Source organism: Lotus japonicus, chromosome 4, assembly GCF_012489685.1.
Source record: "Lotus japonicus ecotype B-129 chromosome 4, LjGifu_v1.2".
NCBI classification, from domain to species: Eukaryota; Viridiplantae; Streptophyta; class Magnoliopsida; order Fabales; family Fabaceae; genus Lotus; species Lotus japonicus.
In genome coordinates, this window is record NC_080044.1 from 80194554 (window position 1) to 80211249 (window position 16696).

Genomic DNA, 16696 nt, shown 5'->3' on the forward strand with positions numbered 1-16696 from the left:
TCAAGCAAACTTTAATAAACGGGTAAATAGCAAATTTGGTCCTTGAATGTGTAAAACATTTTTTGCATAACTTATTTTTCGGGTAAATGGTCACATTGGTCCCTGGATGTTTGCACCGACTTCAGAATCGTCCCTGGATGAATTTTATTAGGCTCGCGGTCCCCAGATGTGGCAAAAAATAGTCATATTAGTCCCTGACGTTAAAATCCCCTAACGTCCGTTAACACAATTAATAAAAGTCAACATTATCTTTCTAATTTTCTTTCATTTTGGTCCCTTTCTTCTTTCTTCCACCCTCTTCACCCCCTGCTTCCATCATTTTCACCAAAACCCACTCCCATCATGCTTCAGAAACCCAGAACGTAAACCCACAATCTTCACCTCCTTCAATGTTCAATGTTGAAAGAGGGGATGGAAGATTATGATTTTTTTTAAGAGAGAGGAAGCATATGAAGAATTTTTTATTTGATTCAGATGAGAGATGAATATGGGTTTGGTTTTGATGAAGTTGGAGATGATTTAGGGAAATTCCTAACATAGAAATTAATTTCAACTTCTTCCTCATCTTCCTCCTTAATCTCCTTCCACAGAGCAAATCATACCTACCTGCAACCCACCAAAATCAGTACCGGAATCCCCTTCTCAGCCTCCAAATCTAGCATCAAGAACATATTTGGGGTGAGGTCGACATTGGTGCTTCCAGATCTAGCATCAAGCACAGATTTGGCGTTTTTTAACAAATCAATGCCCAGACTGAGGATGAAGAAGAACATGGTTTTGATTGAAGCTTTTGTTTCCTGTTTTGCTGAGAAAGAACACGGTTTTGGTTTCTCAAGACCAGATGGGACTCCCTCAACATCCTCCTCGTCGTACTCGCCATCTTGTGCGGCGTCTTCGCCAGGCGAAACGACGACGAACCCTCCCCGCAAAACGACGTCGTGCCGGATCAAAATGGAGCGTCGTCGTGAGGACACAAAGGTCTACGATGCCGCCACCCCGACCAGGTCGCAGTCGGCGGCAACCGGCGTTACCCGGCTGAGACGGAGCAGCAACTCTTACCCAGATCTGCGACAGTGGTATACCGGCGACGAGCGTTAGCAGTTTCGCTTCTTCGAAATCGACAACACGCTATGCATATTCCATTTTTCTGCAACTTAGGCCCGGACCCATTCTCTCTTTGTATCTCAACTCAAGTAGTGGCTTCGATACCCATAAATGGTGGGAGAGGTGGTGTGTTCTGGGTTTAATTTCTAGGCAAAGATACCCAGAAATTCATTTGTTTAGGCTTTATTTGCATTACCTGTTAATTTGTTGGCAGAATCATGGTCTGATTTCACTTTCCCTGCTTTTCTCCCACTAAAATGTACAGATTTTTTTATAACTGCGGTTAGATAATGGTTTAGGGTGATTACAAGGTTGCCAGCAAATCGTTTTTGTTGTATTCTCTTCTTTTTCAATAGCAAAATTGCAAGAGTGCTGACGGCAACCTAGCACGCCCTTTACTGTTTGTGAAATTGATGAATTCTTACATCTATGAATTTTGTGGATTTATGGGTTTGATGTGGTAAATGACGATGAAGATGAACATGGTTTGGTTTTGATGAAGATGATGATGACCAATGGGTTTGGTTTTGAAGCAGAGTAGAGGAAGCATATGAAGCATGATGGGGGTGGGTTTTGGTGAAAATGATGGAAGCAGGGGGTGAAGAGGGTGGAAGAAAGAAGAAAGGGACCAAAATGAAAGAAAATTAGAAAGATAATGTTGACTTTTATTAATTGTGTTAACGGACGTTAGGGGATTTTAACGTCAGGGACTAATATGACTATTTTTTGCCACATCTGGGGACCGCGAGCCTAATAAAATTCATCCAGGGACGATTCTGAAGTCGGTGCAAACATCCAGGGACCAATGTGACCATTTACCCCTTATTTTTCTACCTTAATCTTAAGTATAGAACCCATAAATACGATAAATACAAGATATCCAAACATGCAGATAAAATAACAAATGAAAAGTGGACAACAACAAGAAAGAGGAGCCAGCATGGGTTCTTACACACTTTCCATAAACGTTAGTTCTCCTTTTTATTTTGTATATATAATCATTTAATAACAGAGGTTAACACATCTTGTTGATTTTGTAATTCCAAAAATACTCTAATCAAAATCAAAACATAAGTAGTTAAGTACACCAGAACATTGCTAAAAACAAAAAAACAGCCACATTGGACCTTTCTGTTTCCATCAGATTCTCATAATTTTATAATGGAAATGTTATTACCCTTCACAATTTTTCACTTTCCTCTTTCCACTATATAATGAGGCAACTCTGAGCTAGCTTAGTACATTCCTGAAACAGAGAAGAGAGCAAAGAAAAGAGCTAGACAAGGGTTCACAGTTCTTGCTTCTCAGAGTAATTGACAATGGAGAAGGAGGAAGATGTTAAGGTTGGAGCAAACAAATTCTCAGAAAGACAACCATTAGGGACAGCAGCACAGAGTGACAACAAGGATTACAAGGAGCCACCCCCAGCTCCATTTTTTGAGCCAGGGGAGCTCAAGTCATGGTCTTTTTACAGAGCTGGCATTGCTGAGTTCATAGCCACCTTCTTGTTCCTCTACATTACCATCTTAACTGTCATGGGTGTCAACAGGTCACCCAACAAGTGTTCCTCTGTTGGCATTCAGGGCATTGCTTGGTCTTTTGGTGGCATGATCTTTGCCCTTGTCTACTGCACTGCTGGAATTTCAGGTACCTTGGCTTAACTAAATACCCTTTTCAATTTTACTTCACATTTCATGTTAAAGATTGAATTTCTCTAAGAGAATGTTGAAAACTGATATAGATCTGTGTATACTTATGCTCTGTTTGTTGTTTGTCCTCACAGGTGGACACATAAACCCAGCTGTGACCTTTGGTCTCTTTCTGGCTAGGAAGCTCTCCCTCACAAGAGCACTGTTCTACATTGTGATGCAATGCCTTGGAGCTATCTGTGGTGCTGGTGTGGTGAAGGGGTTTGAGGGTAATGCTAGGTATGAGTTGTTCAAAGGTGGAGCTAATTTTGTGAATCCTGGATATACCAAGGGTGATGGACTTGGAGCTGAGATTGTTGGCACCTTTGTTCTTGTCTACACCGTTTTCTCTGCCACTGATGCCAAGAGAAACGCTAGAGACTCTCATGTTCCTGTATGTGCTTTGTTCTTTCTTTCCATTTGGCATTTTTGCTTGTGCTTACATCATGTTTGAGTTGTTGAGCCAAAAGGAACATTAAATCTTCTGCATTGGCTTTTTTCAATGTTTTGTTTATGCCTATTCTGATGTTGTCTTTTATGATATGGTTGTAGATTTTGGCTCCCCTTCCCATTGGGTTTGCTGTGTTCTTGGTCCACTTGGCCACCATTCCCATCACAGGAACTGGAATTAACCCAGCTAGGAGTCTTGGAGCTGCTTTAATCTTCAACAGGGACTTGGCATGGGATGGCCATGTATGATTTTTCTTCTTCCACTTCCTTCTGATGAAATTTTAACTTCAATTGAATTCAGATGGGTTTTTTGAGTTACATTTGCCTTAAATAGTAACACAAATTTTATGGTTTTGCAGTGGATTTTCTGGGTTGGACCTTTCATTGGAGCTGCCCTTGCTGCTGTGTATCACCAGATAGTAATCCGAGCCATTCCTTTCAAGACAAGGGCTTGAGCCTCTTTAGTTCTGATGATTGTGTATCTTGAATTCCTATAGTGTCTGTCTTATTTCATTTGGACATTCATGTGAATCTATTTTGTTAATCCATCTATGGGTGTAAATTATGACATAGTTACTTCCTTGATTGTGACACTTTGAATGGATATAGTTGTAATGTGCTTTGATAGTTTCTTGTTACTTCATTTTATAGTGTTGCCTTTCATGGTTTGCAGATGTAGCTAAACCATCTATCAAATTAATCAACCATGCATGTTCCTTCATAAGCTTCTATGCAACTTAATGATCACTAATCAAATACTACTTGATTACCTGATTTTAAACACGCTTCGCTTTTAAAAGTTGTTTAACGAGTTGGTTTTTTTTTATAATGTGTCCCAAGTGTGTTGGTGTATAGTGGGTTGTAGGGAGTGATTTCATATTTCTTGATGATGATTTAGATTAGATGCAAGGGAATGACATCTTTAAATGGCTCAAGTAAACACTTGATTAGAAAGAAGAAGAAAAAAAAAACCTAGTAGCTTTCTCTTTTATTGGACATGAGAATTTTAATGATATAAAAAAAGAGAAAGGAATTGAAAGAAATAAATACGGAAAAAGAAACAAACACATTTAAGGATGAGAAAATCCATAATTATCTTCTCTTTAATGGCTAGTTCGTGGGAACCAAACCAAAACATTGAGGAAAAAAAGTTAAAAAACTATTGTAGGTTTTCTCTTTTTTACTAGACATGAGAATTGTAATTGTAATGAAAAAACACGAAAAGAATTGAAAGAGAAAGAAACTTACAATGGAAAAGACATGCAACTCCTCGAGGGATGAGAAAATTTAGAATGAATGACTATTTCGGGAAGAGAAAAACCAAAATATTTAAATAATGATCAACTATGCATGTTAGTTAAAAAAAAACTATACATGTTCCTTCATGTATAAATTTATTCATTATTATTATTGTTGTTACATTTTATTTTATTATATTATCTTGAAATTATATATTTATTCGGTCTATACAATAATAAGTCTATTTATAAAAATGACATATTTGAATACTTTTATAGATTTAAATAAGTTCTTATCGGTACGGAATCACAACATAATCCTCCATATTATTCGCCCTATTTGTTAATCTATAATGTTTGGTCTATTTATATATAAATTTGTTCTAATATTTTAGTTCACCAGCTTATAAGCTTAGTACCTTATTTACATATATATGTTTGTCAGTTTACATAAATATTTTGGGCTGGACATTTAAATATGTTATTTATTATCAGATTCATTAGACCATACTTTTAAATACGACAGTCAAAACTCGAAGAAGAAAAAAAACTCTATCACAAATAACAAGTCAGGCTAATTACAAAAAAAAAAAAACACAAGTCAGGCTTATGCCTCAAATTTTTTTAGCACTAAATTTGTTTGTGCAAAGTTCAGCTGGCCCATCTATTTTCACCTTAGGTTAAAAAAGTATATCCAGCTAATAAAAACTCATCTTACTCAAACTCATAGTATAATACAAAAAAAACCCTTCAGATCGATTATTCATAAATTAATGAAACCTATGATATTTTAACTTATAAATGCCATTTAAAACTAAAGTGAAACAATTTCAATCAAAGCTGTCTATCTTCTTTGACCAAAATAAAATAAAAAACTGTCTATCTTCTCATATTTTTCAGTTACAGGTTGACTGCTTTCATTTTTTTCTTGCAAATATTTCCTAAAAACAATCCATTGATTATATGACATCTAAAGTAATTAATCTTAAAATATTATTAGAGCATCAATTTAGAAACTAAAAATCAAAATCAAATCCTAACATTGAAAATTTACCAAAAAGAAAAATCATTACTATTAGCTCATCACAAACACTATAGCTGAATATATCATAATCTGAAATAATCAGCTCACTCACCCAGTATTGCGTTGAAAAGTAAAAAATGTGGAGTTTTGGTTGGAAGGGGCCATCGGGATTCTCAGCCTCTTCCACAGCAGATCAAGTCACTCAAGGGATCGATGGAACTGGTCTCACTGCCATCATCACAGGTTTTTCTTCTCCTATGTTCTCTTTTTCTGATGAAAACAACCTAAGCCATGTATTTTGGGTGCTAACAGATTGCAATATTGAGTTAGATAATAAAAATATATTCTTTTTTACTTGAATGTCAATTAAAATTTAAAGGGTATCTGGTATTTGAACGCGATCGTCCACTTATGTAGGAATCGAAATGAAAGTTTGATAAAGTTTTTTTTGTTTTTCCTAAGGTTGTTTGTTTTATAGTTTGATTGTTATTTGATTTAGATGAAGGTCTTAAATTGGCACTGGTTAAAGTTTCAATTGTCATTATTTAGTGATTATTTAGTTCAATTTCAGGAGCATCAAGTGGTCTTGGTTTGGAAACCACCCGGATTCTCGCATTGCGCGGTGTCCATGTTGTTATGGCAGTGAGGAATGTGAGCACTGGTATGGATGTTAAAGAAACAATGCTTAAGGAGATTCCCGCCGCGAAAATTGATGTTATGGAGTTAGATCTTAGTTCTATGGCGTCGGTGAGGAAATTTGCCGCAGATTTTAATTCATCTGGTCTTCCTCTCAATATTCTTATGTAAGTACTTTTAACAGTAGATGTTTTAGATAATAGTAGGTCCTGTTGATGCTATTTTTAACTTTCTAGCTTCATTGTTTCTTCTTTCTATGGTCCTCAAACTGTTGAATGTGACTGATTTGTGTTTTCTGATTAGAAAGATGGTTGTGAATTTTGAGAGAATAGACATAAAATTTCAACGAAGTTTCCACGTGATAGGATTCTGATCCGGTTGCGATACTACACAATGGATATTGCACAAAAGAAACTAATTAACTCCTTTCTGTATTTATGTGTTGATTCTTGACTGCACATTTGAAATTTGAAACAAATACTGTTTTTTTCTTCTTTTGAAGTAACAATGCAGGGGTGATGGCAACTCCATTCATGCTTTCCCAAGACAACATTGAATTGCAGTTTGCAACCAATCATTTAGGTAGTATACTACATGATTCACTCACACAAGGAGATTTCTCTGGCCTCGTGTTTTGTGACATATTTTTCTAAATGATATAACTGAAAATTATTATTTACTCTCTAATAGTATACGAAAAAATGATTTGAAGATTGATAGTTAATACTATTTTGCAGGTCATTTTCTCTTGACAAACCTTCTGTTAGAAACTATGAAAAAAACTGTACGGGAATGCAACCGGGAGGGAAGGATAGTTATTCTATCATCAGAGGCTCACAGATTTCCATATCAAGGAGGGATTTGTTTTGATAAGATCAATGATGAATCAGGGTAATTAATGGTCTGATATGAAGACATATCGATAATGATCCTTTTCTCTATGTGCTACTAGGCTATAAAAACATTTAAAACATGTTTACCTTTCATGTCCATATTTTAAGTTCCAAATAGATTGTAATTTCATTCTTCACAATCTGATTTATTGCAGATACAGCAGTTATTTTGCTTATGGACAATCAAAGCTTGCTAATATTTTGCATGCAAATGAGCTTGCAAGGCGTTTGAAGGTATTTTACTCATAAAAGTCTTCTTTGATATGTGGAATTTCATATGATTCTACTTTATCTAATTCAAATCTCTAGAGTCTCATGTCTGTAAATATCCTGTTTCATTATGGATTTTCCTATCCCTCTAGAGTTTTGACTAATTGGTTGAGTTTGATGTTGAACCCTTGCATTTTCCTTTGTTGGACAGGAAGAAGGAGTGGATATAACAGTCAATTCCCTTCATCCGGGGTCAATTATTACAAACATTTTGCGACACCATGGTTATGTTAATGGTTAGTATAGTGTATGTTTGGATTCACGTTTATGCCTTCCGGAATCAATTCTCCTCCCATAAAAGCTACTACGAGTAGCTTCTACCATGAAAATCGATCGTATATCCAAAAATGCACTTAGTTAATCTCCAAATGTGTTCATTACGTATGCTTGCTTTTTGAAATTGGTCTGTCTGATGGCCAGTTCAACATATCCATTGTTCGTGCTATTGACCCATTTAGATGCAAACCTACGAGTACTTATTGGAGTTTGTTTAGTGCATTTTCTAGTAGATAAGCCTCAATAAGCCTGTATGCTAACAGAAGTTCACTTTCCAGTTTTTGTTATACATATTTGATATTTCCTTCCATTATCATTTGGATCTATATTCATGTGTCTACTGCTTGATTTGTGCAGCCGTTGCTAATATGGTGGGCAAGTACTTCCTTAAAAATGTGCAACAGGTATTGTGTCAAACACACATACTAGATTAGACCAGATTTTTACCAATTTAATTGTTATGGCATGTCTATAGGGAGCTGCAACTCAATGTTATGTGGCCTTGCATCCACAAGTCAAGGGAATATCTGGTGAATACTTCATGGATAGCAATACGGCAAGCCCTACCAATCTGGCTAAAGATTCCGAGCTAGCAAAAAAGCTATGGGAATTCAGCTTAAGCTTGACTAATCCAAAGTAGGTTGACTAATTCAGCTTAAACTGGACTGTAGCTACTATGAGCTTGGGCAAACCTTCATACTAGAAAAAACAATTGTTTGAAAAAGACGTTTGGATGAATTAGAAATTTGTAGTGGTGTAAGGTTGACATGCTGAATTCCAAATCTAAGTTTATCAAATTGAAGATTAAGTTTAGAAACAAAAAGCAAGGGTGTAGTTTAAAAAACTTGTCTATTCAAAATTATGCTTCTAGCAAGTGTGTAGTTGTTGCAGCAACGTCTACCGAATTTCATCCTGCAAAAGCTGATGAATTCAGAGCTCTACTATCAATAACATGAACTAGGCGGAACATCACCAGCACTTAGAGATGAAAGTCTTGTTTATATGAACTATAGTTGAGTTTCTGACCATATTTGACAATAGATATTTGTTTGTATACTTCCCAGCCAGCAGGGTAAAATACAAAGCATTGGCAGCGCCAGAGTTGTTAATGTACATATTCTTGCAATGCTATGAAATGGTTTCCCCAGGACTGAGAGATTATTACACCTTGTTTCTTAAACTAGAACTATACATGTTTGTTAGACTATCTTCTAAACATCCTGCATCTATAAATTAAAAATAAAACTGGCATTTGACTAAAAGTAACCAGTTTTACCTGCAAAACCATATTTAATGATTATGCTCCGCTTCTCGAATGACCTCCAACATTTTTACGGTATTTCACACAATCCATCTGATCGTTGACATGCGGATGATCATGGCCATTTTTGCGACCAAGCCTTTGAGCACCAGGATTAAGACTTAGGGATGCATTCACCCGTACATGATCCTTAGACAGCTGTTGCGACAAACAATCATCCAAATCAGATTTCCCATCACGAACTTCTCTAGAGACCCTCCTATTATTTTTTGCAAGAATGGCATTATCAGATGAACTTACATCCCTGCAAGCTTGTTTAATTTGCACATTTCTCCCAAACTGGCCATTCTTTGACTTCTGGTGAGCAGTGTTTCTATTTGAATTCTGGGACTGTTGGAACATACCCTTAGCTTCATGTTTTGGTTGCTTTGTGTGATTTAATGGGATAGCACCGCCACCACTGGTGATTGGTGTAGATGAGCCAGATGCAGTATGAGGGCTTGATAATGGAGAGGGAGGCGTCCTTCCACTCGCATGGGTTAGCCTTGAAGGCAAAATAAGGTTCCCAGGGGGTGAAGCGGGGCATGACATGTTCCTTGATGAGTGTGCATCCCTGAAAACATGGGGCCAAAAACTGATTAGGACCTTCCTTCATATTAGAGTAGGTAGAATATCCAAAATTGAAGCTTAATATGAAGCTACAACTAAGCAGTTTCCTAGCTTTAGAATATTCACATACACAAGGAAAATGATATGTAAACATTCGCATAATGCAGACATCCAACAAACATTCAAAGTCATCAATAAAGGAAAAGAGAGATTAACTTATATGATATATGATAGATGTGATGAAAAGAAAGAGATAAAAAGAAAATGTGGTCTAGGCATTGTTTGAATGTCTAAGTATCATTACTGTATGCACAAGTAATTCAAACTTTTTATCATGCGATCTTTTTTGTGTTGTCGTTAAATTCATGTAACCCACTGACTCCATGCAGTGAGAAACAATTTTTTAGTGTTGTCATGATCTTTTGTACATGCATGCATTTGAGAGAGAGAGAGAGAGAGAGAGAGAGAGAGAGAGAGAGAGAGAGAGAGAGAGAGAGAGAGACCTTGATCCAGGACCAGCTCTTGAGCTTCTAGATTTATGTTTGCCCGGTCCAATGGCCTAAAAGAACAATCAAAGTAAGAAATAATGAACTCAAGCAATCTGTGAAAGTTTGAACAAGAAAAAGACAGTCAATCAAAGCATGTACACACATCTTTACCATGAATCAAAAGTCTCACTGTTTTGTTTAAGTCCAGATACCAAATATATTATATTTTGTTTATTCAGAAACCATCACACAATGTAGAACAAATCTATCTACTTTGCAGGGCTTCTTGTTACTTAAACGACCTAGATATGTACAACCTTAGAAAAAAAATGCAGATGCACAAAGGAAAAGGATGATTGAATTAAATAAGGCATTGAATATACAAGTGGTCAACACATTTCAATTGCTTTTACCAGAGATCTCAGGGCATTTATAACAGCAGGTGGCGCTTCTGAAGGATCAGCGGGCACAACGTTTCTTTCCGACACAGCGTTTTTAACAAATGGATGCTCAAGAAGTTGAACAGCTGAGGGACGTTTTTGTGGATTCCTTTGCAAACAAAGCCTGACAAAATCTTTTCCCTCTTCTGATAGATGTTCTGGAATAGTAGGAAGTTCCTTGGTGTTCCCAATCTTAAACATAGCAGCAACCTTGAAGCATGGAATGTAAAACAATAGTAACAAGTCAAGCAATCAATGTTTCCAGAAAGCATGTGCTCCAGCTAAGATTCATGTGTTATAAAATACTTCAAATGAACAAACAAGAACATTCAAAATGTTTAAGTCTCTCCTCAAATTTCGCGTACCCCTTCATACTGGCTCCAGGGAGGTTTTGACGTTGCCATCTCCAAAACAGTACATCCCAGACTCCATATATCAACAGCTTGATTACAACCATTTGAATTGTTTATAACCTACGTAATTGATACAGTGACACAAATAAGAATACTGCATGGAAAGCATCACTGACAGTTTTAAATGAATGCAGAAATAATCCTGACCTCAGGTGCCATCCAATAAGGACTTCCTTTCAAAGAAAATGGGCAAGCCTGGCCGCTTATCTGCAAACCAATCAAGATAGGCAACATTAAAAGTCACAGCCTAATGGTTGAAGTACAGATATATATTCAATTCAAGTATAGAAAATGAAAATCATCATAAAGTTCGTTACATGTTTTGCCATCCCAAAATCAACCAATTTTATCCGCCCATTAGGATCCACCAATATGTTTGCTCCTTTGATATCCCTGATAAGAATCTTGTAATCAGAGCAGGACACAATGTTTCCCAAATCACAAATACTTAGAAGTACAGATACTAATTGAAACATTTAATAAGACTCTCGTATGACTCATATAATCATCTATCAATCTCACCTGTGAACAGTGTTCTTAGCATGTAAATATGCGAGTCCTAACAGAATTTGCCGAGTGTAATTACGAATGGCATTTTCACCTAATGGGCCATATTCTTGAACCAGTTTATAGATTGACCCACCAGAGACATATTCCAAGTATATATAAAGTTTGTCATCCACCTGTTAGGCATCAGAAAAGCAGTTAACACAGTCTGAATTTGGTGTCTGATACTTCAGATTTTGAAGGATTACTTGTCAAGATTTTGACAGCATCTGAAGTACCAAATCTTATCTCCTGAAATATGATTGTGAGACAAAATTAAAGAATCTCTATATTATATAATGCTGTTGCAGTTGCAAAGAAATCTGATTATGTGTTTCTCAATACATATAAATAAGCATTACAGCTGCTGATTTGTGTAAAGTAAGTGTTTTAAAGCCTTAAGCAAATTCAAAAGTGATATCATTTAATGAATAAAGACAATGGTTGAAAAAATACCGTCTCAGTTCCATAATATTGGACTATATTTGGATGCTGCAACTGACTCAGCATAGCAATTTCCTGAAAATGCCATCACATTTACGTGAGTGTTCATTTTTTTGGGGTGGGGGGGCTGTATCTCAAGATTTGAAAAAGTAAGGGCACTTGGTAAAAATAAAAGGTTTTTTTCTTTTTTAAAATAAGACATAATTTGGACTTCTCAAAATAAAGGAGATGTAAAACACATAATATGGAACTGAAAACATATATGTGACCTAATCTATACAAGCAAGCTTACTTGGCCAAGTTGCTGTGCACATTCTCTTGATCTAGCATCATCCGAATAAAGGATTACCTCCTTCATTGCACACATCTCGCCGTTTTCTCTATAGATAAGAAGTGTGACTAAGTCAAGCTTAAAAAGTTGACTGTAATTAATGCAGAAAAAAACCATACAGATAAACCATACCACAATACTTGAACAAGAAATATCAATTTTGAATCATGGCCAAGATTGACATTAAAAATTAGGGTAAAGTAAAATGTGGACAAATGCATATTCAAATACAGTTAAGAATTCCAAAACCATGCAAACAGAACAGTGGTCATAGGTCCAACAGCATAATACATATAATTAATGTTTAGTCATGCTCATGTGATACAGACCTGTTAAAACCAAAATATACATGCCCGTACGTTCCCCTTCCAAGCAACTGCCCCTTTTTCCATGGTGAACATGGGCTTGTTGAATTTTCTGTGCTGGAAGGACTACGAAGGACAGGAGTTGTGGGCACAGAACAAGTTGTAGAAAATGGACAAGGATTCGTAACCCTTATCGGAGGAAGTGGTAACGGATGAGTTTGTTGCTTCCCATTGTCTGGGCGTCTTGTAGGCGATTCTGCAACAGCACCTCCAGCTTGTGGATGCAGAGGGGTCACAGTACCGCTCTGTATCCTGGAACCAGGACCCGGACTTGTCATTCCGGGACTAGGAATTGGAGAACACTCAGGACTACACCTGTGCTGTGGACAAAATGTCTGTCGTGACAGATTCCCACCAACTGAATTATGGCCTGAACCCAGATTATAGCAGTTCCCAGAAGCTATATCTGTTGGATAAGGCTTTCCTGTCAAGAATTCGGAGTTCAAAACTTGCTCAGAACCAGATGCTTTCATTGGATTTATAGAAGGATTTGACATTGAACTATCTGGAGCACTGCATAAACCTCCTGGACGAGCTACTTGCAGATTTTTCGGATGTAAATGAACCCCTTTTGCAGCGGCAGATAGAAGCTTATTATTGCGCGATTGATGAGCTGGCTTGGAGGATCGTGTTGAGCTTCTTTTGATAGTATTATGTGATCGGTCCTTGTGCGCAACCCTTCATGAGCACATAAATGAATTTAGTAACAGAATGAATAGAAAATGAGGTAAATGCATGAAGAGCAATTAAAAAATATATCTAGATCATGTCATCAAACGGACCCACCTGAAACAGCTGTTAATGTTGGCTCTGTTTCCATTTTCGCCCCTGGATGCCCGAGGACTAACAATATAAGAATCAGCTGAGTCGCCACCATCAATAGAGCTGACACTAGAATCTCCCTCCACATTTGTAGGAACTCCCCTACTAGATACATAAATAGATGGTTTAGAGCATCTGGCTCTTTCCAGTTTAGCTGTCGAAATGATTTCAGAATCATCGTCATCAATAGTATGAAGGTTTGAGCCTGGCGACGGGAGTGGCTGAGTCGGAGAATGATATATTTCTGCAAAGCTTTGACATCGGGAGACCTGTTTCGAGGGTGATGATGAACTTGAAGGTGCAATGGATCTAGATCCCTTCTCTGAGATAGTGTCACTGCAATGTCTCTTAGATCCTCCTGATTTTTTGTTGTCTTTAGAAGCATTCTTTAATTTTCGCTGTATTGCATCAAAAATACTTTCCTTCTTTGCCTTCCCCTTACCCTCTTTGGATGAAAGCTTTCCCCACCATGACGACATGTCTTGGGAAAAGTTTGCAGAAAAAACACACACAAACAGAGAAATTATGGTGTAAGTTTACATTTGATACTACAACAATGTCTATGACACAAATGTATGTAAAATAGTGGACTCAGTTGATGGAACCGTCTGATTTCCACTAAAGAGCACTACTTGATTCGTATAAAATACAAATCATTAAAGAGGCATCCGTCACGCCATAATAACCTGTACAGAAAGTTTCAATGTTAGTTTGTTCTCGCCAATTAATAAACATTCAATAAACGACAACACACGACAACACGGAAAGTACATTGTAGAGTTAAAGTATCCGATATCACATAACAGATCATTTATTTTCGTATTGGTCTTTAATGTAGTCTATAGCAATTATTGGACCGAACTACACGACAATGTATGCAATAGATGCTTTCAGATCCTAAACAGAAATCCAAAGAAGCAGGAAAATAATCAGGTTAAACATTAGAAGGCATACTAATAATATCATTTGTTCTAGAAAGTAAGCGAAAACCTAATCATGCCGCCAATTAAGTTTTATTGGCTTAGAAAATTAATCACAAACAGTTAATACTAATGTGACCTTTAAAAGAACGGAAACCATATCTCGAACTTGTTTAATCATTTCATATTCAGAATATCAAAAGAGTGAACCACTAGCAAATATAAAGATCAAGATAGTTCAGTAACCAAGTCTTCTCAAAATCAATTATCAGGCAAAATGCATCTAGTCAAGACTTCCACTTCAATAAGCACACCTAAAGTTGGATGATTCCAGTGTTATTAATGGCTGATCGCGGAAATAGCGGAAAGTCAAAAATCCGCTATGCGGTCAAATAGCGGCGCCGGCATAGCGATAGCCGTTGAGCCTTAGAGCGCAACGCTATAGCACTAAATAGCCGTCATTTCCGTTATTCCCGGCATGCAACAACACTGGATAATTCAGAATATTACTTGCCATTTTGCATATTTGACATGACAATCAAAATGTAATTTACATCTGCCAAAGTCCTTCCTACTTCTTTCTTAATGCACTTCAACTAGTACACTAAAATGAAATTTATCTATTTTATAAGAACAATCCTGCTAGTATGAAAAAAAAAATCACTTCCATTTTCTCTCTTTCAGTTTTGATTCTAATCCAGATAGTTCAATCTAGCTTTGAACTGTTTTGATACCAATTACCAACACAAAATCAGCAAACAACATGGCAAAACATAAACAACACAAAATCAACAAACAAAGCCTAAAGAATCAAAAACAAGATTTAAAAAATCAGATCCACTTCTCTAACCAACACTCTAAAACAACAATGATTCAAAAAAACAACGAGATTCATGAAGAAATTGACACAACAACAACAAACACCACATAAGCTTCCAGCAACAACAAAACATCAAATGAAAATGCAGCTTCAATTCCTACACACATACCACTAAACATTGCTCAAAAAGTTCGAATTCCGAAAAAAACCATGCAAACAACACTCGAACCGATAGGTTTTTGAGTGAGTGTTGAAGTGAGTACAAGAAGCAAACAAAAAACACACGCACCACCGTTTACCCCTACATTGACTCACCGGTGTGATGCTTCACCACGAGAACATCGTTGGTTTGATGAAGAAACGAAGCGGTGCTGGTTCACGCAGAGAAGGTGAAAAGGCGAAGAGAGAAATCCACAGGAAGAAGAAGAACAGAAAGACACAAAACAAAACCACTTCAGTTTACTCACACACTGTTTTTTCTCTATGCGTTAAAGTAGAGTGTCATATAAATATTATTATTAAAATAATAATATCTTATCTATAAAATAGTAAGAATGATTCAGTGCAACGCAGAGTTATGTCATGGGTTAGGTATCTGGCCATAAAATGGACGCAGACTCTTGGATGGCAAAGGGTGTCTCTGTGTGCTACGCTGGATGCTATCCAATGGTTATGATTGAATGGACGCAGACTATTGCAGTGGATCTTTAAACAGGGAAGGTATTTGTTTGTTTCCTCATTTTAACCAGCAACTTTGCTTTTTCTTTTTTTGTGAAGATTTATTTAACCATAAAATCCACTTCATATAGAAAAAGAAAAAGAAGAAAGAGAAATAGGAGATATTTATATCTCAGATATGGATTAATATCTTTCTTTTAGTGTATTTTATTTTATAGGTAAATGTTAGCGGTTAATAATATTAGTAAATTAGTCATCCTCTTTTCTAATGTGTATTTTGCTATCTCATCCATAAAATTATGTTATATCAATTAAAAGTCACTCATATAAGTTTATAAATGTCATATTTGTGTATTTTTTTTTGCTGGCACGATAATATTTCATTGAGTAAGACAATAAATGAAATACCATATAGAAACAAAGAATCGTGATCTGTAAAATATGATGTGTGATGCCATAAAACAAAAAATAAAGAAATAAGGAAACGAAATGAAATATAATTTGGATGAATATATCAAACCATTCCTTTTTATTTACTTTCTTTTTCACTTGTTTCTTTTTTTTCAATCAAATTAATAAGCATTTATGATTTTAATGTTAAAGAAAATTTTAAAAATAAAAAAAATATTATAAAAATGTCAAAATAATAATGATAAATCAAATAGAAATTTGTGAAATATATTATTTAATGAAATGTAAATTCTTTTTTTTTTTAATTTTATGTCTATTAAATATATTTCAGTCATTATTAAGAATAAATTTTAAATTAATGTTTCTATACATCAAAAAATATTTTATTAACTAATAAAATGTTTTTTAAAAAATGAGCGGAGATTTTTTCCATACACAAAATAATAGAAAAAACAATAATAAAAAATATATGAGGAGTGCAACCAACACTCATTTTAACAATCTTTCCAACACTCTTTTATTGATTGATTGAAATTCATGAGTCTCATTAAATTTGAAGTGAGACCCAT

General features: G+C 35.9%; 3 protein-coding genes across 4 annotated transcripts; 2 read left to right on the forward strand and 1 right to left on the reverse strand.

Moving 5' to 3' along the window:
• The first annotated feature begins 2332 nt into the window (after positions 1–2332).
• Positions 2333–3869, forward strand: LOC130711952 (probable aquaporin PIP1-2). Its single transcript, XM_057561756.1, has 4 exons — positions 2333–2751; positions 2888–3186; positions 3345–3485; positions 3602–3869. Exons 1-4 carry the CDS (start codon positions 2424–2426, stop codon positions 3695–3697), a joined length of 864 nt encoding a protein of 287 aa, XP_057417739.1. The 5' UTR covers positions 2333–2423; the 3' UTR covers positions 3698–3869.
• Positions 3870–5568: 1699 nt separating this feature from the next.
• On the forward strand, positions 5569–8692 carry LOC130711377 (short-chain dehydrogenase TIC 32, chloroplastic). Its single transcript, XM_057560963.1, has 8 exons — positions 5569–5747; positions 6076–6307; positions 6643–6722; positions 6878–7031; positions 7189–7267; positions 7455–7539; positions 7937–7983; positions 8055–8692. Exons 1-8 carry the CDS (start codon positions 5642–5644, stop codon positions 8217–8219), a joined length of 948 nt encoding a protein of 315 aa, XP_057416946.1. The 5' UTR covers positions 5569–5641; the 3' UTR covers positions 8220–8692.
• LOC130711376 (mitogen-activated protein kinase kinase kinase YODA) lies at positions 8559–15537 on the reverse strand. Of its 2 annotated transcripts, XM_057560962.1 has the most exons (13): positions 15354–15537; positions 13263–13984; positions 12441–13154; positions 12073–12160; positions 11793–11855; positions 11313–11473; positions 11108–11183; positions 10938–10997; positions 10743–10850; positions 10351–10587; positions 9953–10008; positions 9141–9453; positions 8559–9038 (listed from the first exon to the last, which is right to left on the reverse strand). In XM_057560962.1, exons 2-13 carry the CDS (start codon positions 13775–13777, stop codon positions 8877–8879), a joined length of 2553 nt encoding a protein of 850 aa, XP_057416945.1. In that variant the 5' UTR covers positions 13778–13984; positions 15354–15537; the 3' UTR covers positions 8559–8876. The 2 variants fall into 2 exon arrangements, with proteins under 2 accessions (XP_057416945.1, XP_057416944.1); XM_057560961.1 differs by having other exon boundaries at positions 8559–9453; positions 15354–15534.
• Positions 15538–16696: the final 1159 nt, after the last annotated feature.

What these genes read in the sequence shown, in the direction of transcription:
- LOC130711952 (XM_057561756.1), top strand. Translation starts at nt 2,424, where the DNA reads ATGGAGAAGGAGGAAGATGTTAAGGTTGGAGCAAACAAATTCTCAGAA. An exon ending in CTAGAGACTCTCATGTTCCT is followed by an intron (nt 3,187 to 3,344) that starts GTATGTGCTTTG and finishes ATATGGTTGTAG; the next exon opens with ATTTTGGCTCCCCTTCCCAT. An exon ending in ACTTGGCATGGGATGGCCAT is followed by an intron (nt 3,486 to 3,601) that starts GTATGATTTTTC and finishes ATGGTTTTGCAG; the next exon opens with TGGATTTTCTGGGTTGGACC.
- LOC130711377 (XM_057560963.1), top strand. Translation starts at nt 5,642, where the DNA reads ATGTGGAGTTTTGGTTGGAAGGGGCCATCGGGATTCTCAGCCTCTTCC. An exon ending in CTTCCTCTCAATATTCTTAT is followed by an intron (nt 6,308 to 6,642) that starts GTAAGTACTTTT and finishes CTTCTTTTGAAG; the next exon opens with TAACAATGCAGGGGTGATGG. An exon ending in TCCTTAAAAATGTGCAACAG is followed by an intron (nt 7,984 to 8,054) that starts GTATTGTGTCAA and finishes GCATGTCTATAG; the next exon opens with GGAGCTGCAACTCAATGTTA.
- LOC130711376 (XM_057560961.1), bottom strand. Translation starts at nt 13,777, where the DNA reads ATGTCGTCATGGTGGGGAAAGCTTTCATCCAAAGAGGGTAAGGGGAAG. An exon ending in ATTTTGGGATGGCAAAACAT is followed by an intron (nt 10,998 to 11,107) that starts GTAACGAACTTT and finishes ATTGGTTTGCAG; the next exon opens with ATAAGCGGCCAGGCTTGCCC. An exon ending in CCTGGAGCCAGTATGAAGGG is followed by an intron (nt 10,588 to 10,742) that starts GTACGCGAAATT and finishes CCATGCTTCAAG; the next exon opens with GTTGCTGCTATGTTTAAGAT.